This window comes from Capra hircus, chromosome 11 (assembly GCF_001704415.2).
Source record: "Capra hircus breed San Clemente chromosome 11, ASM170441v1, whole genome shotgun sequence".
Taxonomy (NCBI): domain Eukaryota; kingdom Metazoa; phylum Chordata; class Mammalia; order Artiodactyla; family Bovidae; genus Capra; species Capra hircus.
This window is the reverse complement of record NC_030818.1, coordinates 7,084,637-7,109,174: the sequence shown is the minus strand read 5'-3', so window position 1 is coordinate 7,109,174 and position 24,538 is coordinate 7,084,637. Positions and strand designations below refer to the sequence as shown.

The 24,538-nt window shown below is 46.0% G+C and overlaps 1 protein-coding gene across 1 annotated transcript; it reads right to left on the bottom strand.

Moving 5' to 3' along the window:
• On the bottom strand, nucleotides 1,415-23,972 carry IL18RAP (interleukin 18 receptor accessory protein). Its single transcript, XM_018054705.1, has 8 exons — nucleotides 23,901-23,972; nucleotides 16,406-16,556; nucleotides 11,038-11,103; nucleotides 8,344-8,467; nucleotides 6,181-6,332; nucleotides 4,968-5,105; nucleotides 2,895-3,068; nucleotides 1,415-2,183 (listed from the first exon to the last, which is right to left on the bottom strand). Exons 1-8 carry the CDS (start codon nucleotides 23,970-23,972, stop codon nucleotides 1,810-1,812), a joined length of 1,251 nt encoding a protein of 416 aa, XP_017910194.1. The 3' UTR covers nucleotides 1,415-1,809.

The window sequence follows — 24,538 nt, the reverse complement described above, 5'->3', positions numbered from 1 at the left end:
TGCAAAGATACCTCAGAGCCTTTCCCACAGGCACTAAGCAGTGGCCAGATGACAATGACTTTAAACCTGGATCACACTCATACCAGTGAATGGGACACAGAATGTGTGAGTCAGCCCAGAAGGTGCCTTGCTTTGCTGTACAAATGAATCGTTCCCTTCTATTGGGGAAGCTCCAATACTTTGGCCACCTGATGTAAAAAGCTGACTCATTGGAAAAGACCCTGATTCTGGGAAAGACTGAGGGCAGGAGGAGAAGGGGACGACAGAGGATGAGATGATGGGATGGCATCACTGACTCAATGGACCTGAGTTTGAGCAAACTCCAGGAGACAGTGAAGGACAGGGAAGCCTGGCGCACTGCAGTCCATGGTTTGCAAAGAGTTGGACACGACTTAGCAACTGAACAGTAACAACAAATGGGGAAGACAGAGCATGGCATTCGGGCATCCGTCTGTGACTAGACCACTGTTATAACTGCAGGCTGAACTCTCATCAGGAAAACACGCTGGTGAGAATGAAATGAGCCTTGTCTAGGAGAAACAGGTACTTGGTCCCCCAGCTGATGGTCCATCACTTATGAGGAACTCAATGAGACCAGTGGGTCAGGAAGCACATGGGGACCACCAGTCTCAATGGGCCAATGGTTCAGACTTAAGCACTGTTCAAGCCCTAATACTGCTGTCTGTTAACCAGTGTAGACAGTTATTTCCCAGACTGTTGTTGTGACTGCTGCCTCTTGCCACTGTCTTTCTATTGGGTTGGCCAAAAACTCCATAACATCTTACAGAAAAACCTGAACGAACTTTCAGGCCAACACAATATTTTGCACATAAGATCCCTGGGTCAGGAGGATCTCCTGGAGAAGGAAATGTCTACCCATTCCAGTATTCTTGCCTGGAGAATCCCATCGACAGAGGAACCTGGCAGGCTACAGTCCATAGGGTTGCAAAGAGTCAGACATGATTGAAGTGACTTAACACACATACTCACACACACACACACACACTCATGCATGCAGAACCACTGGTCCATTCCTTGTCTCCTCATTGGCCAAATCATGTTGGCTTAATTGGTCCCCACTTCTTGTGGTCCAGAGTAAAGCATGAAATTCAGGCTCTGCACAAAGGCCAGGCGACAAGGAGGAGCTGACACTAACCCCACTCTGCTCCCTAAGGCCTGTGTCCTGACTCAGGGCTGTGTCAGCCCAGAAGAAGGGGATCTTCCCTCTAGTTCCCACAAGGACACCGTAGAGCTGAACCCAGGTCCTGTCTGGTCCTTGACCCCTGTTTTCTTTTTTCCTCCTTGCATACTGGGTCCAGTGAATGGTGAACACAGAATAAGAATTGTCTTCTTCACAGAGATGCTTTAGGCGAAGTTTTAATCACTTGTTTCTAATAAAGTAATATTTATTTGATTGCAAAGATATATAAAGCGATGTATACGATACATAACAGACACAACAGTCCACAGCCACAAAACCAGGTGGCTGTATCTGCCGATTCTGCTCAGACCACTAGGAAAATCTTAGGGACTTTGTGGGCTGAATGTGTGCAGGAGTCTGGAGAATTCGCCCTCTCTCTGTCCTGTCCAGGGAATCAGAGCCTTGCACCACAGCTTGCGTTCATTCCAGTGCTGGCCAAGCTTGCTCGGGGCTGGCAGGGCCCCTCCCGGTGATAGCAGCCTGGAGTGTGCTGCGTGTTCCGTCCGTCAAGGTCTCTGCTCACCAGGGGCAGGATGGGAGGCAGGGGAAGCAGTTCACGTGCATTTTACCGTCCTCCAGGCTGGGAACTCCTCCCAGTGGGTTCTGTCTTACTGCGTCTTTTGCAGAGAAAAAATCCATGGCATAATTCTCAGATGGTTCCACGTGACTCCCCTGGAGCTTTTCACAGGCATGTGGTAGCGTATTTGGGTCCAGAATCTAGAGTTAGGAGGAACTGATTTTAAGCCTTTCCAGGTGACGGTAGGCAAAACCCTGAGAGCTCTTCTCACTAGATGAGGTAGGGACTCCGGCTCTTGGAAGGAAGAGAACTTAATTAAAATCAGTTTGAGTGTTTGATCCTCCAAAGCCAGATTCACTGCTGCTTGTAGTTCAAAGATGCTGGGTCCACTGACATAGTTGGGGCTCAAGATGAAGATTCCCCTCCTGCTTTTCTTAATAACGCTGACAATGTCCTCTGTGTACACTGGAGAGAAAGAATTTAATTATTTGCAATTGTTATTGTTAAACCTTGAGTCACCATAACCCTGACTCTCCCAGATCCACCCAGCGGGGTTCTCTGCGATGGCAAAGGAAAGAAGAAGTCTGGTTTTCTTGATCACTTCTACTACATCAACTAAGTGTACAGACAGTTGGGTTATACTCCCTGTCTAGTGACCGTCAGTGTCAGCTTCCTCCCCTGTGTTCTCTCCCCTCCACTTCTGAGTCCCTCCAGGATCAAAACTCACTGGAACAAGGTTGACTGGAATGAGGGAGGGGCATGGCTCCTGGGAGGGGCCCTCTAAGGCAGAGGAGGACGGTGGGACGAATGAGGTCTGCACATCTGACGGGTGCCCGGCCCGGGAGCCTGCTGGGCCCAGTGCTGAGTCTGTGGCTGGCAGAGTCCCAGGAAGGAGAGGGACCACTCATTTGGGAGGACAGAACTAACTTCCGGTTGAGGAGCCAGAAAAGATAGCTTTGTTCTGGAAGTCTCTCTGGGCATTCTGAAGATGGATTTTTTTCACGATGGAGCATGTCTCTGCAACACATGGCTTTCCGTGTCGTTGTTGCCCAAGACGTTCTAAGCTCATGAATCCTTCCAGAGGATACGTAGCCCAGGAGAAAGAACGGAGGACAACACAGAGAGCACGTGCCTGTAGCTCTCCTGTTGTGCGCTTCCTGCCGGCTGCAGACCTACCTCCCCCGGGGGCCACGTCCCTTTCAAGCAGGCACAGGGTATATCCATATTTGTTTTCCAAAACATCAGGGAGAAGATTCAGGGCCAAGGTTTCCTCACTCAGAGATGTAGAGGCCTCGCTCTCAAAGGGGCTCCATTTCGCATAGGATACAAAGGCGTCGAACTCCTTTTGGTCTGAGAAAGAGGAACAAGAAAAAATGTAAATACCTACCTAAGCTCAAGCCTTATGGTAAGTAGGGAAGAATTAAGACTTGGGATCCTTGTTTAGTTACTCAGTTGGATCGGACCCTTTGTGATCCCATGGACTGTAACCCACCAGGCTCCTCTGTCCATGGATTCTCCAGGCAAGGATATTAGAGTGGGTTGCCATTTCCTCCTCCAGGGGGATCTTCCCAACCCAGGGGTCAAACCCACATCTCCAAGATTGGCAGGCAGATTCTTTACCACTGAATCACTGGGGAAGCCCTGAACTGATTTTTAAAATCAAAAGCAGCATCTGCGTTCACTTTTTCAGAACCACACTGCTAAGGGGCATCAACTGTGCACCCAGAATCAGCTTCTAATCAATGAGGCACTCCTGCGTCTTCCCTGAGGTCAGATCAAACAGCCAGAGCTTTTTCTCTGATTAAACCACATGCACTCCGGAGTTCCTCCAAGCTTTCTGTGTAGCTGAAGCCCTGCTGTCTCATTAGTTACACATCAAAGGACAGTCTGCTCCATCAAAGCATGATAATATCCAGAGAGCAAAGCACTGTGAGGGCCCAGCACGCTAGCGAGCTGACGGCACACATACCTGGGTTTGAATCCCCAAGTATAAAATCAGGGACCCCTGGCAGGCTGCTGTCAGAGTTTCCTGGGATAACGTAGACGAAGAGTTTAGTATCTGACTTACAGCAGGCTTATTCCTTTCCCTTTCAGATAGACAAATATATTTTGGAACTTGTTTAGGATATTTTTAAGGTCTCATAAGATTCTGTTGGGGCTTCCCAGCAGCAAAGAATTTGCCTGCCAATTCAAAAGAGGTGGGTTCGATCTCTGGATGGGGAAGATCCCCTGGAGAAGGGAATGGCAACCCACGCCAGTATTCTTGCTTGGAGAATTCTGTGGACAGAGGAGCCTGGTGGGCTGCAGTCCATGGGGACACAGAGTCAGGCAGCACTTAGCGACCAAACAACAATAACAACAAATGCCGTTGTTGACTCAACTATTATAAATACACATAGATTCTAAGGTGTGCTGAAGAACTAAATGGAAACTTTAGAAAATCTCAATAGTTAGCCTCTGGGCTCTGAAACTGGACACAGCTGGCCCATTTCCCAGCCCTTTGCATGATGCCTCTCAAATAGTATTATTGAACAGGGGGGATATATGTATACACATAGCTGACTCACTCTGTTGTACAGCAGCAACTAACACAATGCTGTAAAGCAGCTATGTGTGCATGCTCAATCACTCAGCCGTGTCTAACTGTTGCGACCCTGTGGACTGGAGCCCAGCAGGCTCCTCTGTCCATGGGATTTCCCAGGCAAGAATACTGCAGTGGGCTGCCATTCCCTTCTCCAGGGGATCTTCCCTTCCCAGGGCATTGGATTCTGCCAATCCCCATTGGCAGGCAGATTCTTTCCCAATGGTGCCACCTGGGAAGCCTGGAACGGACATGTCCTGTGCGCTCACGTTGTGCTACATGCTATTCTAACCCTCAGTGTGTCCATTCAGCGAGTCCACATGGCATTCATTGTGATTACAACCCTACTTTACAGACGAGAAAACGCAGGAGGCGTGGAGATGTGAAGTCATCCACCCTCTCGCCTTAGGATGTTGAGTGGAAAGTCATTTTTGAGTCCAATATGTCCTACAGTAGCATCATTGGCAAGATTCCTAGTAACTGGAAAGAGAAGAGAACATTCTCCCCCAGGGGCCCAGCCCTCCTAGGTGTAAAGCCACCAGACCAGCAGAAGGATCTCAGAGGCCGGGGGTCACGACTTTGTCCCTCAGGGAACGTGCGTGTCCCAAGCTCTCTCCCTCTAGGTCCACTCAGAGGGGAAACAGCAGAGGCGAGGTGGGCCGTCTTACCCCCGAGCGTCTCGTCCTTGCTCTGGTAGGTTCGGTACAGCAGCACTATTTCAATCCAGTACATGTAGAACAGCGCGCCCGTGGTCAGCATGCCTGCCAGGCCCGTGACTGTGCCCAGGAGGACGTAGAGGAACACCGCTGGGGACAGGGACGCGTGGCTGTGAGGCGAGCGGTCACAGACCCAGAGCACCCTCCCAGCACACCCACTCACACAGCACCTGCCCGGCACCTCTGCCAGAGGTGATTTCCCAGAATCACTGCCACCGAAAACATTTCTCTAGATTCCGGACATGTCTTAAATCACATCTTGAAGGAACTGTCATAAAATGAACTCAAGAGAACCCAGGATAATGGCCAGCTCCTGATTGGGGGTGACTGGGGAAACTCACAAAAACTACTTTTATTTACTTTTCCCTGATAAGCTTCCCTCTCATTGCCTATTATAATTTACTTCCATGTGTTATTAAATCTACTAAAATCTAAACTTCCTGAAGCCCAGAGCTACTTCCAGCTTGGTTTCTCACCTCTAAAGTACCTAACACCTGGCACCTTCAACCTACACCTCTACAGAGCATCCACCAGGCACCAGGCATTAAGTGTGTCCTGGTTAAGCCTCACAAGCATTCCAAACATGCTTGTTCTCTCATCTCTATTCATCAGTGAATGAATGATATCACCTTCAACTCTGAACTTCTTAAAGAAATTTGAAAGCCATTCCTTATCAGGAATTTCCTCTCCAGCCACAATCTGTGATATATACGTGTAACTCCTAAACTGAGCATTTTCTCCATCGCCCTTCTTTCTCTCCTCCACTCTCCAAGTCCAGACCATCACATGCTCTGGATTTGGAAGCCAGGGGAGGAAAATAAGAAAGAGGGCTAGGTCCTAGCGTGATGCCTGTCATGTAGGGCATGTTCTGTAGGTCTTCACAGAAAAATGAATGAGTGAATGAACAAATGATAGGTTTCTCCAGCACAGCCCCTGTATGCAGAGCATCAGTAAGAGGACCAGCTCTCGATCACCGATGTGAAACTTACAGCTGTGTGGCCTTGGTGAAGGTATCGAATGACTCAACACAAGCACAGTGCGCACTTAGAACTTTGGCATCTGGTGCAAGTTTGTGGCCATCATCACCATGACTACTGCTTAGGAAAGTTCCTCTCCTCCTAGGTAAAAGCAGTTGGGTGCATTCCGCACCCCCCTTCAGGCTCACCTCCTGTCTTCTTTTTTAGCTGGATGGACTGAGTAGTGTTCCCAATGGAGTTCTGGGCAAAGCAAATGAACTTCTTGTGAAGATCACTCTCAGTAACTTTTTCCAAGAGGACAACACGTTCTATGACTTCGTCCTTTAAGGTGGATTTAACACTAGGAAAAGACGGAAAATACCACACTGCTTGGGTAACACAGATTGACATGCATTAACCAGTTTTTGGAACTTGTATAAGCAGACAAACTGTTTGGCTTTCAGAAGAGCTGTCAGATAATACACGGAGATGCTGGAAGGATGGAGGATACTCAGAGATGACCCACTTTTAAAAAATGATGGAGTTGGCTAAGCATCATGCTAAGCATTTATACTAGAATATACTTGGTTGTTGGAGAAGACTTTAGAGCCCCTTGGACTGCAAGGAGATCAAATCAGTCAGTCCTAAAGGAAATCAGTCCTGAATTTTCATTGGAAGGACTGATGCTGAAGCTGAAGCTCCACCACTTTGGCCACCTGATGCGAAGAAGTGACTGATTGAAAAAGACCCTGATGCTGGGAAAGATTGAAGGCAGGAGGAAAAGGGGACAACAGAAGATGAGATGGTTGGATAGCATCACCAACTTGATGAGTTGAGTTTGAGCAAGCTCCGGGAGTTGGTGATGGACAGGGAAGCCTGGCGTGCTGCAGTCCATGGGATCGCAGAGTCAGACACTACTGAGCAACTGAACTGAACTGAACTGATAATTGCTTGTGGGCCTCATCTGATCTTTCTTTCATGACAAATTCCCCTTGAGAAGACATACAACAATTTATAAACGTCTAACTTCTACTGAAAGACTTCCTGGTGGCTCAGCAGTAAAGAATCTGCCTGCAGACGCAGGAGCTGCAAGTTCTGTCCATGGGTTAGGATGATCCCATGGAGAAGGAAATGGCAACCCATCCCAATATTCTTGTCTGGGGAATCCCATGGACAGAGGAGCCTGATGGGCTACTGTCCATGGGGTCACAAAGAGTCCAACACGACTGAGTAACTAAACAATAACAACAACAGCGTTGTAAATAAAGCTGCTGTGGACATGCCTAAAAAAATAAGAAAAAACGAGCTATCCCATCTCTGGCTCTCATTTCCCAGGTCGGATTGTGTTAGCTATTCCTCATGTCTCATAATTGTGGTCAGACTGCTTATTCCTGTGCCTTCTCCTCCGGATACACTCAGACCATTAAGGACTACAGAGTTCAGAGCCGGACTCACCCCACTGCGAAAGGAGGACCGCACAGGGGGATGGGAGTGTCTGGCACGAGTGCAGAGTCTTGTCCAGTCTGTGAGACACACCGAGTCTATTCAAGTAGCCTGGGTCAGTGTGCCTGCTCGTTAGTGTGGCGGGCAAAGCAGCCACAGCGAACTGTTCTACAAACAGAACTTTGAAACAGCTGATAAAATTTTAAAAAAATTTTTTAAAGTAATTTTTAAAAAGGGACTTCAAGGACTTCCCTGGTAGTCCAGTGGTTAAGACTGCATTTCTAATGCAAGGAATGGAGGTTTGATCCCTGGTCAGGGAACTAAGATCCCACATGCTGCACAGTGCAGCTAAAAAAAAAAAAAAAAAATCACAAGGCCAAAAAAAAAAGGATACAGGGGAGAACTTCTGATAGTCTAGTGGTTAAGATTCCGGGCTTTCACTGCCAGGGTCCTGGGTTCAATCCCTGGTTGGGAGGGGGGCAGATCCTACAAGTCACGAGGTCAAAAATAAAAATAGATTTAAAAAGTAATAAAACAACTGAAATATTTAGTTCTATGACCCTCTTGACTGTACCCCACCAGGATCCTCTGCGCATGGGATTTCCCAGGCAACCGTACTGAAGGAGAGTGCCACTTCCTACTCCTTCCCAACTCAGGGAGGGAACCCACATCTCTTGTCTTGGCGGGCAGATTCTTTACTTCTGAGCCACCAGGGAAGCCCACAGAAAACTGCCTTTGGCCCCCAGGTTTAAAATTAACTCACACTTTGCACGTCTTCGCTTTTGCTTGCTCCACTAGCTGGCGCTGGTGGCCACACCATCAACTGTGGGTATGTGTGTGCAGCTCTGGGTGTACATTTGAGGGGTTTTCTAAAGGTGAAAGCCTTTCATGTGAATTGCAAAGAATAAGTTGGCTCATTTCCTTCTTACCTTCGTCCCTTGGGTGTTTCGACTTCCCACTCCTGGTCAGAATCTCTGATGTACCATTTTATCACAGGATTAAAGTTTATTTCGAAGCCAAATCGAGCCGTGCAGTTAAGAGTTAAAGGCTTTCCTGAAAAGGAAGAGGCCGCAGAAATCAGGAAGGCCGCTGGTGAGAATGATGTGCCCTGGAGGAGGAAGACACCACCTGGAAACTGTCCCCCGAGGCGGTCAGGTCCACAGGTAGGGCAGGCGCGCTGGACATAGCCAACCGTCTACCCATCTCTCATTGAGAAACATGTAAAACCAGCAATGTTTGTCTCTACTGGGCAACACTTAGATCTCAAACCTGTGGCTATATTTACCCGAATGAAGACTGGCATGGTCATACACTAAGAGTTCTGATGTGGTTTCAGGATAAACACCAGGAAAATGAGCAGCTTCAGTGACTAGCCCCATCTTGCAACGCTGCTGCTAAAGTAGTTACAAGGCTGTTGCTGAAGAATATTTTATAGGCAGTATTTGCATTTCTTGTTGTTCAGGCACTCAGTCGTGTCCGACTCTTTGCGACCCCATGGACTGCAGCCTCCCAGTCCTCCCTGTCCTTCACCATCTCCCAGAGTTTGCTCAAACTCATGTCCATTGAGTTGGTGACGCCATCCAGCCATCTCATCCTCTGTTACCTTCTCATCCTGCCCTCAATCTTTTCCAGCATCAGGGTCTTTTCCAATGAGTCGGCTCTTTGTATTAGGTGGCCAAAAGCATTTGCATGTTTAAGGAAAATCCTGAGGTTTTGGTGATTATCTGGATATTCAGCTCTATTTTGAATTGTGCTCTGTGGATGGGTGTGCATGTAACTACACTGCCCTTTTTCTACCCATTTTCTGGGGAAGGGTTATCCAGAAATTCAGCATTTTAACCATATAAACTTTAGGGACTTCATTTGAAAACTCACCTTTCCACCTTGATAATGCTTTTCCGACAGTAATAACATCAACATTCACTGGTACCGTACGTAACTAGGGCTCCCACGTGGCACTAGTGGTAAGCAACCCCCCTGCCAGTGCAGGAGACGTGAGACACTCAGGTCCAAGCCCTGGGTCGGGAAGACGCCCTGGAGGAGGACATGGAAACCCACTCCAGTCTTCTTGCCTGGAGGACCCCATGGACAGAGGAGCCTGGGGGGCTACCGTCCACAGGGTCACAAAGAGCCGGACACAACTGAGGCTACTCAGCACAGCACATAGGTAACGTGGCTATTTTTATATTAGTTAATGCTTTCCCTCCTTCTTTCCTCCTTCCTTTCATTCTTGTGATGTTGCCTGTACTATTGGGTTGGCATAAGGGTTTTTCCATAAGGTCTTACAGGGAAAACCCAATGACCCTTTTAGCCAGCCCAGTAGCTCTAGTTCACTATCAGGTATACCGCTGCCGCCACCTAGTGGTAATTTACCGTATCTATCTTGACTTTTTTTTCTATAATGAGATGTATTATCTTCTTGTTTAGTCACTAAGTCTTGTCTGTAGCCCACCAAGCTCCTCTGTGGGATTTCCCAGGCAAGAATACTGGAGTGAGTTGCCATTGCCCCCTCCAGGGGTAAAAAAGATCCAGAAAGATCTCTTTCTGACTCAGGGATCAAACCAGTGTCTCCTGCTATGGTTCCTGGGTTCTTTATCCCTGAGCCGTCAGGGCAGCCGTAATTAGCATCTAAAGGAAATTGCTATGCGGTGGTCTTTTACAATAATATTACTTTTTCCTTTCTTTCTGCGAGGATAAATACTTTATTAGCACTTAAAATGGCATTTATTTTACTGGCGGAATCAGCACTTGGTTTTGAAGACAGCAGTTCTTACGTGGCTATGTGGGAAGATGCAGGTATTGTTGAAGCTGACAAAATCAAAGGGAACCACTAGACGTCGCTTCCCCCTCCAGCCCAAAGAAGACACTACTTTGGAATACAACTTATTTAAACAGGGATTGTAGTATTCTCCTGTGATTATTTTAAAGGCCAAACCAAACACACTACTTTCATACATATTTAGTGCAGCCTACGTTGGTAAATTAGGAGAAGGCAATGGCACCCCACTCCAGTACTCTTGCCTGGAAAATCCCATGGATGGAGGAGCCTGGTGGGCTGCAGTCCATGGGGTCGCTAAGAGTCAAACACGACTGAGGGACTTCTTTTTCACTTTTCACCTTCATGCATTGGAGAAGGAAATGGCAACCCACTCCAGTGTTCTTGCCTAGAGAATCCCAGGGAACGGGCAGCCTGGTGGGCTGCTGTCTATGTGGTCGCACAGAGTCAGACACGACTGAAGCAACTTAGCAGCAGCAGCAGCAGCAGCACGTTGGTAAATTGGTTAAATTTATAATCAATGGACCTAACCAATCTATGTTCCAATTTACGTGGAGTAAGGAAGAATCTTTTTAAAAAATCTATTAACCATGGTTGACTTTCAAGTCACCCTTATTTCTCAATGCAATTTTGTGAGGTCACTTTGGCTTGTCCAGTTACAGTTTTACAAACCATGGCTTCAAGAGATTTAGCCACTGTATAAGGTCACAGAACTCATCAGTGGCCTGGTCTAGATTCACCCCCAGTTCTGTTTGACTTGAGATCCTGATGCTCTTCCTTAAATCACACTTAGACCTGCTCCCAGAAGTACAAGGTCATTCAAGGGTGATGACCCCACCCATCTTACCAAGTTCTACTTCCAAGGTGTCCTTGATGGGATCCAGAATATCTGGCTTGAGATTAGTGTTTTTCACTAAAAGATAAAAATAGAATCATTATTTGCATTGGAAATCCGAAGGCCTGGCCTGCGGGGTCACATTTTGATCTAATTTGGGGGAACTTTTCCAGATTTTACCCATAATCCATAAGACTAGAAATTCAAGTTTGCATGTGAATATCATGCTTCCAGAAATGAGTGTGACATCAGATTGCAGGTTTTAGCAAAACATGAGTCCTTGATAAGTCCATATCCGCCCGGGTACATTTTCTTCTAGGCCAGCCTGCTTGCCGCCCACAGACTTGAACCCTCATCTTTTCCCTCCAAGGCTGGTTTGTGGTCCATCTGGAGAAATGCAACAGGAAGGAGAACCCACCTGAGGAAATGTACGGGTCAGCCAGATTGGAGACCACCTCTTCCTCCATCCTCAAATTTACGATTTATTTCAAAATAAAGGTGAGTTCGGCCCTTCATGAATCATTTATCCCTCAACTTCCTGTCACAAACTTTCAAATGTTCCTCCACTGTCAAACTCCCTCCTGAAGATGCCTCATCTCCTAAGATAGGAAAATTCACCTCTTCTACTCCGGGCACTTCCTACTCCTCTCCTACTTCTCAGGGACCTCCTTCCTTGAATTACACCACCTTCTTGTATCTTTGACTTTCTCTCTCTCGCTCTCTTCCCATCAGCATTTATCCTTGCTGTCTTTCCATCTTTTTTTTTTTTTTTTTTTTTTGCCACTCCCTGCAGTGGCTTGTAGGAATCTTAGTTCCCTGACCAGGGATTGAACCTGCAACCTCAGCAGGCAGTGAGAGCTCAGAGCCCTAACCATTGGACCTCCAGGGAATTCCCGTCTCTCTATCTTAAAACAGAGGAAAAAACGCCCTTCAACTCGCATCCCCACCCCTTCTCCTTCCTTCCCACTGAGTTCTACAAGGAGCACTGTGTGTTCATTTCCTCCCTCCCCTCCCCACCCACACGTCTGATTTCTGCTCCTGTCTCTCCACTGAAACCCCTTCGGCCAAAGTTGCCAGTGACCTCTGTGACCTCCTTGCACAAAAGTCCGCTGAGTTTTTAACCTGCTTTCCCTCTTAGTAGCTAGATCAGGATGATCCCCTAGAGAAGCAAATGGCAACCCACTCCAGTGTTCTTGCCTGGGAAATCCCACGGACAGAGGAGCCTGGTGGGACCCTCCGTGGGGTCACAAGAGTCAGACACGACTGAGCGACTAAACAACAGCAAGCCGCCTTGGCTGTTGCGGGCATGCTCTCCTCTCCTCCTTGGGTTGCACATTTCCAGGCCCCGATGCTGGCCTGTCCTCCCAGTCTCTGCTCTGCTCCTGCTCTGGGCTCCTCCTCCTGCTCTGCCTCTGGTGAATATCACTTCTCAATTCTGTCCGGGTGGTCTTCATTCCACCTGCTCTCCACATGGGTGGGGCAGCTCCAGGTACCTTCCCCGTGAGAGGTCTCTGCCCTTGAAAGGTTCTCTCTCCTGAGTCATCGGTTTCACTTCCTTTACGCTCCCTCCCTGCCCTTCCACAGATACCCACTTGCTGATGCAAGTAATGACCCTTCTCTTCCCAGAGCCAGCGATCTATTCCTGGGTCTCACCACATGAGGCCAAGCCTCCCTCCTTCCTTCTTGCAACACGTTATCTCCGAGTTCTGGGGCAGTTTTCCTCTGTCCTCACACCCCTGCTTCAGCTCCTGTGAGGATGCTTTCGTCCCCCACACCCCCCAGCACTGGATGCTCTGGATCTCTCCTCTCTGTCCTCACTCCCAGCCTGACCCCGTCTCCCTCGACTGTATGCCAACCATTCTCACATTCATAGCCCCAGCTCTTACATCCCAGTCTGGTTTATCCAAACACCCACTTGTCATGGTGACTTGGTGGCTGAAAGTCCTTTCAAGGCTAACACTGAATTTCTTCCTCATACTCATTTCTTGTTCATCTGTCTCATGACACGGTGCCACGGTTTACCAACTAAGTGTGCCAGAAAAGTAAACCGTCTTTGATTTCCCTCTTTCATCTTGCACTTAAACTCCATCCACATGTTTTTTACATACATATAAAGCCATTTCTAATCACCTTTGCTAGGTCTGCTCAAACAGTGACCGGAGAGGACTTCCCTGGTGGTGCAGTGGTCAAGAATCCACCTTCCGACGCAGGGGACAAGGTTCCAGCCCGAGCTGGGGAACTAAGACCCCACATGCCATGGGGCACCCGAGCCCGAGCCGCATCTGGAGAAGGCCACGCTCCGAAACTAGAGGAGCCACACACCGAAAGGAGGGCCCAACACAGCCCCTCCCGCAAAAGCGGCAAGAGTCATCTTTCAGGAGCATAATCAAGCCTCCCGCCTGTTCCCTCTACCAGCCTCGCATCCCACATCCTCCCCACCACCTCTGCTCCATCCCATCCCAGCTCACCCTACTCCTCCCCATTCTAGCTCATCTTCTCTCAGTGTATTACAGGAAAGTCCACCTCCTTGCCCAACATAAAACCTGGCTCTCGTCCTGGACTCCTCTTTTTCCCTCTTCCTCACTCCTGATTCCCAAACCCCTTTAGATGTAGCTCCCTAAATATGTCTGGAGTTCATTCACTTCTCTCTATCCCTCTGTCCCTCCTAGTTCAGGCCACCATCAGCAGCTGCCTGTTGGCCTCCTAAAAGCCTCCTAATTCTTCCTGCCTCCACTGTTGCTCCCCAAAACCCATTTCCTGAACAATAAGCAGAGAGATCTATGTCCAAACCAGATCTATTCATGACACACTCCTCCATAGAACCCTCAATGGCTCCCGGGTGTTCCTTGAACAAAGTCCAGACTTAGGAAAACAGTGTGGAGTCAGTTCTGCTTCCAGATACCCTCAACTCACTTTCTTCTTCTCCCTGAATGCACCATGCTCTCTCTCATCTCCCGCACATTAGCTGTGCTGCTCACTCTGGCTGGAACAGCATCTTGTCCGTCTTCAGTGGACTGATTTGTCTTTGCCCCTCACTTCTCAGCTGGCCTCAGGTACCCAGGTGTGGGTCTGATGGGCCTCCTACGTGCTTCACGGCTTCCCCTTCTCTCTATTCATCCTACTGAACTGTGGCCTGAATCCTTCTGGTTTGTCCCACAAGATAGAAAGTTCTGGGAGGTCAGAGAAATGTCCAGATGCTCACTCCTACGTCTTTCGCGTCAAGCCCAGTGCCTGAAATGTATTAGCTGTTCTACAAATACTCGTGTGAGAATGAACACACGAGAGGATGAACGAGTAAGTGAGGGAGACAGAAATGATGACGGAGAAGGCGTGCAAAGATGCAGGGGATGTTTCAAGGTGTCCTCTGGGAGAGAGGAGAGCAAATCATGCCACTGAAAGTTTGACGGGGTGAGTCATCGTGCCTGAGCGGAGGAGCAGCTAGTGCTCCCTCCGTGCGGGCTATTTGCCTTCTAACCCCCCACCCAAGGAACAGTCTCATGTGAATGTAAGTCGCTGACGTCCAAAGTGGTGGCGAGTGCGAGGGCCAGGAAGTAGACAGGTCTCAGGGTGCCCCATGTGGTTTGTATCTTGTAATGAAAGAAAAGGAAGTAAAAGTAATTAATAGATTTACTAAGAGCTCAGTCAACCATTCTGTATGGTTATGTTTTGAGATCAGCCATACTTAACTTATATCATATCGTTTATCCATGCTGATGTTGGTAAATCTAGTGAGAATGACCCAAGGAAAAGCCTGGGGTAAAAATAGAGAAGTCAACAGAAGAATAAGCTCAATGGACCAAGAAACGAATGACAGGATATTCAACTTTGATAGTCGTCAGAGAAATGGAAATTGGAATGGAAAAAAAGAGTCCAGTTGAGACAAATCAGAAAGTCTGAAACCTCTTCTAACTTTATTGAGGCTTTCAATGGCTAAGTCAAAGGTCTCTCTTGCTAGGTGTCACAGTGTACCTGAAACTACGTGGGGTATTTTCAAACATCTTTTGATATTGATTTCTAACATGATTCCACAGTGAGAAGAGAGCACACTCTGTATGATCTCAATACCTTTAGACCATGAAATTTTTGCACCTTGTTTTATGTCCTTGGCTATGTCCCAGTGCCTCCTGGCTTACGGTCTGTGGAAACGTGCATAGAATGTATATTCTGCTGTTGTCTGAAAATTGTATAAATCTTAATTATGTTGAGCTGGTTCACGTGCTTTTCAGGCCTACTATATCCTTCTGCTTCTCTGTATATTCATTCTATTAATTTTTGAGAGTTCGATATTCAAACTCCAACTAAAAATCTCAATCTATCTACTTAAAAAAGTAATTGTAATATATAGTAGAACTATATGTAACTTTGTTCTGTATTTTCTAAGTTTCTTTTAAATGTTTTATCATATTTTCATAACTCAAAAAATAAAATAGACAGAAAGCCTGAAACCACCAAATATTATAAATATTTTGGACAAATAGGAATCTGTACATTGCTCATGGGGGTGTAATTTAGCAAAATAATGCCTAAGAACAATCCCATGTGTCTGTAACACAAATCTCATTTTATAACATAAAACAATATCCTACTTTATTAATGGAAATATACATATGTAGCAAAAGCATAAACACATAAATGGAAAGAGTGGGCTACATCTGCAAAGAGAGGAAGTGGGAAGGGCTGCGGACCTAGACCTCAAGCTCTATCTATAGTGTTTTGTTTCAGGAAAGAAACAGTGGGATGGAAAAGCCTCTGTTGAAGCTGGTGACAGGCACAGGAGTGTCCCTTACCTCTGGGTGTGAAACATTTAGTATTGTTTTTAAATGTATTATCTCTCCTGTGGGAAATATTTAAGCTTTTTTATTTCTGTGCATGAATCTTTCACTTTTTAATTAGGATTCTTTTCCTTTTTTTGATGTGGATCATTTTAAAAGTCTATATTGAACTTGTCACAATATTGCCTCTGTTTTATGTTTTGGTTTTGGGGCCAGCAGGCATGTGGGATCTTGACTCTCTGACCAGGGATTGAACTCACACCCCTGCATTGGAAGGCAAAATCTTAACCAGTGAACCGCCGGGAAAGTCCTATATGTATATATATATATATATGCATAGCATCACAAAACAAAGAATCAGTGCGTAGAAAACCAAATTGTGACAACTGAATATGATCCACAACACGGCCTTCCTCAGAGGATGGAAGCTGGGTTAATGGAAAGTTGATGTTTACCAATATTCCAGGCTTTTCATGACTGTAGTCTATGACTATCTTCTTCCCCCTACCCCCCCCAAAAGGAAAAACATCACTAAGCCAAAGAAGATAACTTTAATTGGATAACTGGACTTGAAATATCAAATACTGAAACCGAAAAATCTCACTTACCAATGGTTTTCACTTGAACAACAGCTCTTACTGTCCATGAACTTGAATTATCTGTCTGAGTGTAATCACACACGTATGTGCCCTGATGATAGTCATAAACTTCATCCACTTCAATTGGGTTGCTCCTCTTTTCAGAAAGAAGTTTTCCATTCTAATCCAAGAGAGAAGAAAATTAAACAACTTAACCAGAGAATTACTATTCATATTAAGCTCAGCCATAGCCAAACTTCACAAATTTGAACCAGAGAAGGTCAGTCAGATATAAGGATATTGCAGAAATTCATACCCTCAAATTGTGAAGAAATTCTGTATTTGTATCTTTAGGGGTGCTGTAATATTTACTGAATGATGGGTGATCAGTATATCATTAGTCTTGTAATCATTAATTCTCTAACCTTCACATAGCACCCGGCCTTCCAACTTCCCACTAAGAGTGTACCAACAAGTATTCCAATGGTGTATTTCTCACCACTGCAGTCAAAAGAAAAGAGATTAAAAAAACAAAAGTGACAAAATAATGATAACCGACTACCCATGTAGAGACTTTCCTGGTAGCTGAGTGGTAAAGAATCAGCCTACTAATGCAGTAGATGTGGGTTCGATCTCTGGGTCAGGAAGATCCCCTGGGGAAGGCAATGGCAACCCACTCCAGTGTTCGTGCCTGGAAAATCCATGGACAGAGGAGCCTGGCGGGCTACAGTCCATGGGCTCATAACAGAGTTGGACATGACTCAGCCACTAAACAACAATGCATGTAGACTGCAAAGTCTTCTCTCTGTGTATTTCATATGATTATTCTAAGGGTTCTCTGGGTTTGCACAGACTCTATGCTTCCATTTTACAGATGAAAAACTGAGGTTCTGAAGTCTGTGTTTTACTCCATATTGTACAGCTCACGAGAGACCTGAGAATCCATCTACATTTTTCTGATTCTGAGTTTCATGTTCTGATTAAGGAATTTCCCTACCACTTTGCCTGCTGACTCTCAGAAGCAGGAATTCCCCTCCTCAAGTCTCTGGTGTGTTTCCTGTGGCCCCAGAAAGAATTTCCAGTAGGTTGGCCAGGGGCTGAGAAGAAGATCAGAGCTGGTCAGAGCTGGGCAGCTGCAGGTAGGAAGTCAAACAAGACCAATAAGGGGGGCAGATGAGGTTAGACAGTGTTTAGTGGATCTCAAGGATCAAGAAGCTTTTAAGCGGAAGCTTCGGAGCATGGGGTAAAACTCAGAGATGAAACTTCTAGAGAAGACGGTATATACCTGCAGAACAGAAATTGGTGAAGGTGGGTTTTAAATTATATGAGAAAGTAGCACGCAGAGAAGAGGACGCAGAGGAGGAACCAGCCTGTAGCTGGGCCATGGGGAAGATGAGTAATTACAAAGTGAGCCTGATTTATTTTAACGAAAAGTAAGTATGGCTGAGTATGTATCATTAAGATTTTATGAGATGGAGGCTTCCTTGGCGGCTAAACCTGCACAGCACCGAAGACCCAGCATAGCTGAAAATAAATAAAAATCTAAAAACAAGAGTTTATGAGACAGAACTCTAGCGAAACATCAAAGAAAAGAGATAAACCATTTGTCTCAAGAGGGATGGGTAGCCCTTCTAATAAGACAATCGTAAATGATCCAAGTAGGAAAGAGGTGCTTCTGGGGCCTCATGAGAAATTCTTTGTTTTGCTCAGACAAGAAACGGTCGTGAACAAAGCAGGGAAGGAGGAGAGTGGATCAGCGTGAGTGCACAAAGAACACCAGTGAGTCCTACAGAGAACTGACACCTCTGACACCCTGTGGATTGTAGTGTTGCACAGAGGGCAGGAAGTTGCCCAGGGTTCAGAAGTTTCACAGTGAGAACCATTGAATGGGCCAATGTATGGACCTTGGAAATAATTTCCAAAACCCCCTCCCTCCCTGGCATCACATCAGCCTTTGGTCTGGCGAGCCTCACCTGCTCCCCAGCTCCCCATGACCCTGGGCTCACAGGATGCCACTGGGAACCAGGGACAAGAAGAATGAGGCCAGGGGAAATGAAAAGAAGTGGCGGTCTATGTGTGAAAATTCCATGGAGCTCAGGGTCAGAGAGGACGCAGCAGCCACGTCAGTGCGGTGCGGTGTCAGTGAGGCCGTCTTAAACCACCAGTGGAAAAGTCATTTGGGCACAGTCTTACTGGCAGGAGGTCACGGCCGTGTCGTGGGCCCCCAAGGCTCAGTGCCCCAAGCCCTTCCAGAGGAGCCTCTCCCACTGCTCGAACTCTGCCTTGGGTCAAAGATTCACTAAAGAGTGAATAAAAAACATGCTCCCCTTAATATTAGAAAGAGTGAATCTCTCAGTCATATTGACCTTTTGTGACCCCATGGACTGTGGCCTCTGTCCATGGGATTCTCCGGGCAAGAATACTAGAGTGGGTTACCATTCCCTTCTCTAGGGAATCTTCCCAACCTAGGGATTGAACCCAGGTATCCCATATTGAGGCAGATTCTTTACCATCTGCACCATCAGGGAAGCTCTCCCAGTGATACTGACTTGGTAAAAAACTTCATTTGGGTTTTTCCATGACATCTCAAAGAAAGACCCAAAGGAACTTTTGGACCAGCGCAACATAACATCATCTCTAGACGAATTCTGTTTATTCCAGTTATTTGTCCTTATATTTTTATTTAGGGCTTTCCCGGTGGCTCAGATGGTAAAGAATCTGCCTGCAATGCGGGAGACCTGGGTTCGATCCCTGGGTTAGGAAGATTCCCTGGAGAAAGGTATGGCAACTCATTCCAGTATTCTTGCTTGGAGAATCCCATAGACAGAGGAGCCTGGTGAGCTACAGTCCAGTCCATTTGAGTTCATTGATTAATTTATCATTAATTTTAAATGTATGAATAATTTATTAATAATTTATTTATTAGTAAATTATTAAGCTACATCTCTGATGTCTGTTGCCCTGGCAGGCTGTTTCTCTACCACTAGCACCTGGGAAGCCCCATTTGTCCAATGTCATCACTGTTAGTGATATGTCGCTTCCAGGAGGTCTGTGACTTTCCATGATACTGTGTGATGACCTGTCTAAATCTCTATCAGAATGGATACATGTATATATTTGCTGTCCACCTGAAACCATCACAACATTGTTAATCGGGTATACTCCAATACAAAATAAAAACTTTCAAAAAAGATACAATGTTAACAACAGTCAGTCATTGTTTGCCTGCTTTTAAGACAGATGCGTCATCACCACTGAACACATCCTGACCTTTGCAGCCAAGCCAGAGAAGAAATAAAACTTCCTTTTGTGCATGCCTCACAGTGTTAGGGTTTCGTTTTAAGAGTGGTTTATACAGAAAGCTGTCAACTACCCTGTGGATTGTGCTTACCAGAAAGCAACAATAGCTTTCATTTTAGGGACACGAACATTGAAACTTCACATGCATTTTCAACTTAGATAACTGGGGACAAGCTTACTTTCCGGGACTGGGAACAGCCGCCTTGACATAGTAAGATGTTGATCACCCCAGATGACAGATTCATTTGAACCATGAGAAGCTTTCTTCTTATGAGAGAACTGAAAATAATGAACAGAACCACTGACTTTTCTTCCTACAATTTAGAGGCTATGAAATTAATGTGTTTTTTTAAAAAATTCAAGGATGTTCACTTATAATGTTGTGTTAGTTTCTGGTGTATAGCAAACAGTTGCACACACGCACACACACACTATACATGTATGGATGTGAGAGTTGGACTATAAAGAAAGCTGAGTGCTGAAGAATTGATGTTTTTGAACTGTGGTGTTGGAGAAGACTCTTGGGAGTCCCTTGGATAGCAAGGAGATCAAACCAGTCAATCATGAAGGAAATCAGTCCCGAATATTCATTGGAAGGACTAATGCTGAAGCTGAAACTCCAGTGCTTTGGCCACCTGATGCGAAGAACTGACGCATTTGAAAAGACTGTGTTGCTGGGAAAGATTGAAGGTGGGAGGAGTAGGGGACGACAGAGGATGAGATGGTTGGGTGGCATCATCGACTCAATGGACATGAATTTGAGTAAGCTCCGGGAGTTGGTGATGGACAGGGAGGCCTGGCATGCTGTGGTTCATGGGTTCCAAAGAGTCAGATACAACTGAGCGACTGAACTGAACTGATAAAATCTCTCACTGTTTCCATTGTTTCTGCATCTGTTTCCCATGAAGTGATGAGACCAGATGCCATGATCTTAGTTTTCTGAATGTTGAGCTCTAAGCCAACTTTTTCAGTCTCCTCCTTCACTTTCATCAAGAGGCTCTTTAGTTCTTCACTTTCTGCCATAAGAGTGGTGTCATCTGTACACACATAAACATGTGTATATATATACACACATATGTATATACATATACTGGAGAAGACAATGGCACCCCACTCCAGTACTCTTGCCTGGAAAATCCCATGGATGGAGGAGCCTGGTAGGCTGCAGTCCACGGGGTCGCAAAGAGTCGGACACAACTGAGTGACTTCCCTTTCACTTTTCACTTTCATGCATTGGAGAAGGAAATGGCAACCCACTCCAGTGTTCTTGCCTGGAGAGTCCCAGGGACGGGGGAGCCTGGTGGGCTGCCATCTATGGGGTCGCACAGAGTCGGGCACGACTGAAGCGACTTAGCCGCAGCATATACATATACACACTCTTTTTCATATTCTTTTCCATTATGGCTTTTTACAGGATATTGACTATAGGACCCTGTGCTATACAGTAGAAACTTGTTGTTTATCAATTTTATGTATAGTCATTTGTATCTGCTAATCCCACACTCCTGATTTATCCCCCCCCCTTTCTCCTTTGATAGTCATAAGTTTGTTTTCTCTGTCTGTGAATCTGTTTCCTTTTCATCAATAAGTTCGTCTTTGTCTTATTTTAGATTCCACATATACATGATATCATATGATACTTGTCTCTGTCTGATTTACTTCACTTAGTGTAGCAATCTCTAGGTCCATCCATGTTCCTGCAAATGGCAGTGTTTCATTGCTTTTTACGCCTGAGTAATATTGTATTGTGTGTGTGTGTGTGTACACCACATCTTCTTTTTCTGTTCACTGGATGGACACTTAGGCTACGTCCATATCTTGGCTATAGTAAATAGTGCTTCAGTGAACACTGGGGTGCACGTATCTTTCCAAATGAGCGTTTCGTCTGCATGTGTGCTCAGGAGTGCAGCTGCTGGATTGAACGGCGCCTCTGTCTTCCTTTCTGAGGAACCTCCACGCGCTGCTCATAGGGCTGCACCAATTTCACCTTCCCATCCGCAGTGTCGGAGGGTTTCCTTTCTCCGCCTTCTCTTCAGCAGTTTTTATTTGTAGACGTTTTAATGAAGGCCATTCTGACTAGTGTGAAATGATACCTCATTGTAGTAAGGTGTTTCTTAAATTAGGATTTCCCCAGGGCAGTATGTTTTCAGTGTCACTTTAAGATATAAAATTGAGACCTTAAGCACACACTCACCCTCCCTGTTCACTTACTTCTACAATGGCCATAACAACAGTTGTCATTGAATCTCAAGAGAATCAAGTGAGGATATAGCATCTCACCCCACAATAATTTTCCCTCCAGGGGTATCTGATGCTGAGTCTGGGAATACAGAAAGCCAACAGATAGAGACTTCCCTGGTGGTTCAGTGGCTAAAACTCTGTGGTCCCAATGCAGAAGGCCCAGGTTTGATCACTGGTCAGGGAACTAGATCCCATAGGCTGCAACTAAGCCCTGGTACAGTCAAATAAATAAGTACATTTTTAAAAAGAAATCATAAAAACTATTTGATCAGTGGCAATTTAAAATAATGATGTTACATTAATAAACAGATATATTTGGAAGTCGAATTTAAACTTTTGCATGCTTTCTTAAAGCAAAGTATTGAACTTCAAACAAGCATTACAAGTGTTCAGTTCAGTTCAGTCGCTCAGTCGTGTCCAACTCTTTGTGACCCCATGAATCACAGCACACCAGGCCTCCCTGTCCATCACCATCTCCTGGAGTTCACTCAGACTCATGTCCGTTGAGTTGGTGATGCCATCCAGCCATCTCATCCTCTGTCATCCCCTTTTCCTCCTGCCCTCAATCCCTCCCAGCATCAGAGTCTTTTCCAATGAGTAAACTCTTCACATGAGGTGGCCAAAGTACTGGAGCTTCAGCTTTAGCATCATTCCCTCCAAAGAAATCCCAGGGCTGATCTCCTTCAGAATGGACTGGTTGGATCTCCTTGCAGTCCAAGGGACTCTCAAGGGTCTTCTCCAACACCATAGTTCAAAAGCATCAATTGTTTGGCACTCAGCCTTCTTCACAGTCCAACTCTCACATCCATACATGACCATAGGAAAAACCATAGCCTTGACTAGACAGACTTTAGTCGGCAAAGTAATGTCTCTGCTTTTGAATATATTATCTAGATTGGTCATAACTTTTCTTCCAAGGAGTAAGCGTCTTTTAATTTCATGGCTGCAGTCACCATCTGCGGTGATTTTGGAGCCCAGAAAAATAAAGTCTGACACTGTTTCCACTGTTTCCCCATCTATTTCCCATGAAGTGATGGGACCAGAGGCAAGTTAAACTCTCTTCCCAAATTCTTCCACCCAGGGCTCAACTGACATCAGAGGACTTGAGAAGAGATGCTCATGCAGCATTTGTGTGTCTGACAGAACTTAGAAACACCATAAAGCCCAGGGGAAACGTGAGACGTTTTTGTCATGAAGTTTACTCGCACGTTGTTCCTAACTCAGAGTCATTTGGGAACTTGTCTTTCCCCAGCGCCTGTTCCCTTTTTGGCTTAATGCTGCCCTCCCCCCACCCACTACTCACAAACGCGAGACACCTGTCGCCTGGGAGGCCTTGTGTTTGCCGTCTGGTCTGCCCAGGTGTGCCCTCTTCAGAAAGTATTCTCGTGTCCTGCTTCTTTAGAAACCCTTCAAGACACACTTGTTGGGTGTCCCTTTCACCTTAACCATACCCTTTGCTTTCCAAAGGCAGTAAAGTTGAACAAATCAGGTTTTCTGCATGAGCGAGTGGTCATAAGTTTATGTCTTAGCCTCCCACGTCATGTACTTGAGTTTTAGAAGATTTTCTGGCACTGATCAAGAGGGTGGTTCTAATGATTGGGACATCAGACTCTGTGGCTGCTAGGGGATAGACTGCTTTAGGAAGTCAGGTCTTTTCCGTAGACATGAGGCCACGCTTTGGGAAGTTCTGGAGCAGTGGTCCCCAATATTTTTGGCACCAGGGGCAGGTTGCGTGGAAGACAGTTTTTCCATGGACCAGGGTGGGGGGAGGGGGTGCTTTTGAGATGATTCAAGCACATTACACTTATTGTGCACTTTATCATTATTACGTCAGCTCCACCTCAGATCATCAGGCGTTAGATTCTGGAGGTTGGGGACCCCTGCTCCAGACCTCAGATTCAAACCCATGCTTCTATGATGTACGTAAGGAACTGTTAGCGTAAAAAACAAACTCTGACATCAGATTCAGAGAAGTCATTCTTACCTGGTACCAGGTCACCTCTGGACTCTGTGCATCACTTTGGTGGCTGAGACCTGGGCAGTAAATGGAGCTCATGCTACCAAGAAGAAGGTGTTGCTCATGTGAGACAGCACTCTCACAGGACATATTTGTTTGGGGCTTAACTTCTAAGATCATCCGGACACAGCAGGCATTCTCTTGGGGGCTCCTAGGGAAGTTAATAAAGTCCCGTAAACACAGGAGATCAATCCAGTCAGTCTTAAGGGAAATCAACCCTGAATATTCATTGGGAGGACTGATGCTGAAGCTGAAGCTTCAATACTGTGACCACCTGATAGGAAGAGCTGACTCATTGAAAAAAGACTCTGATGCTGGGAAAGATTAAAGACAGGAAGAGAAGGGGGGCGACAGAGGATGAGATGGTTAGATGGCATTGCCAACTCAATGGACATAAATTTGAGGAAACTCTGGGAGATGGTGAAGGACAGGGAAGCCTGGCGTGCTGCAGTCCATGGGGTCACAAAGAGTCGGACACGACTTAGCAAATGAACAACAACAACGTGAACACAGCTGCTATATTCAGATAGTAACGGACGTGGAGATGTTTGCAGAGAGAAATGCACTTGAGACATTACCTCATCCTAGGTCTACAAATATATAAT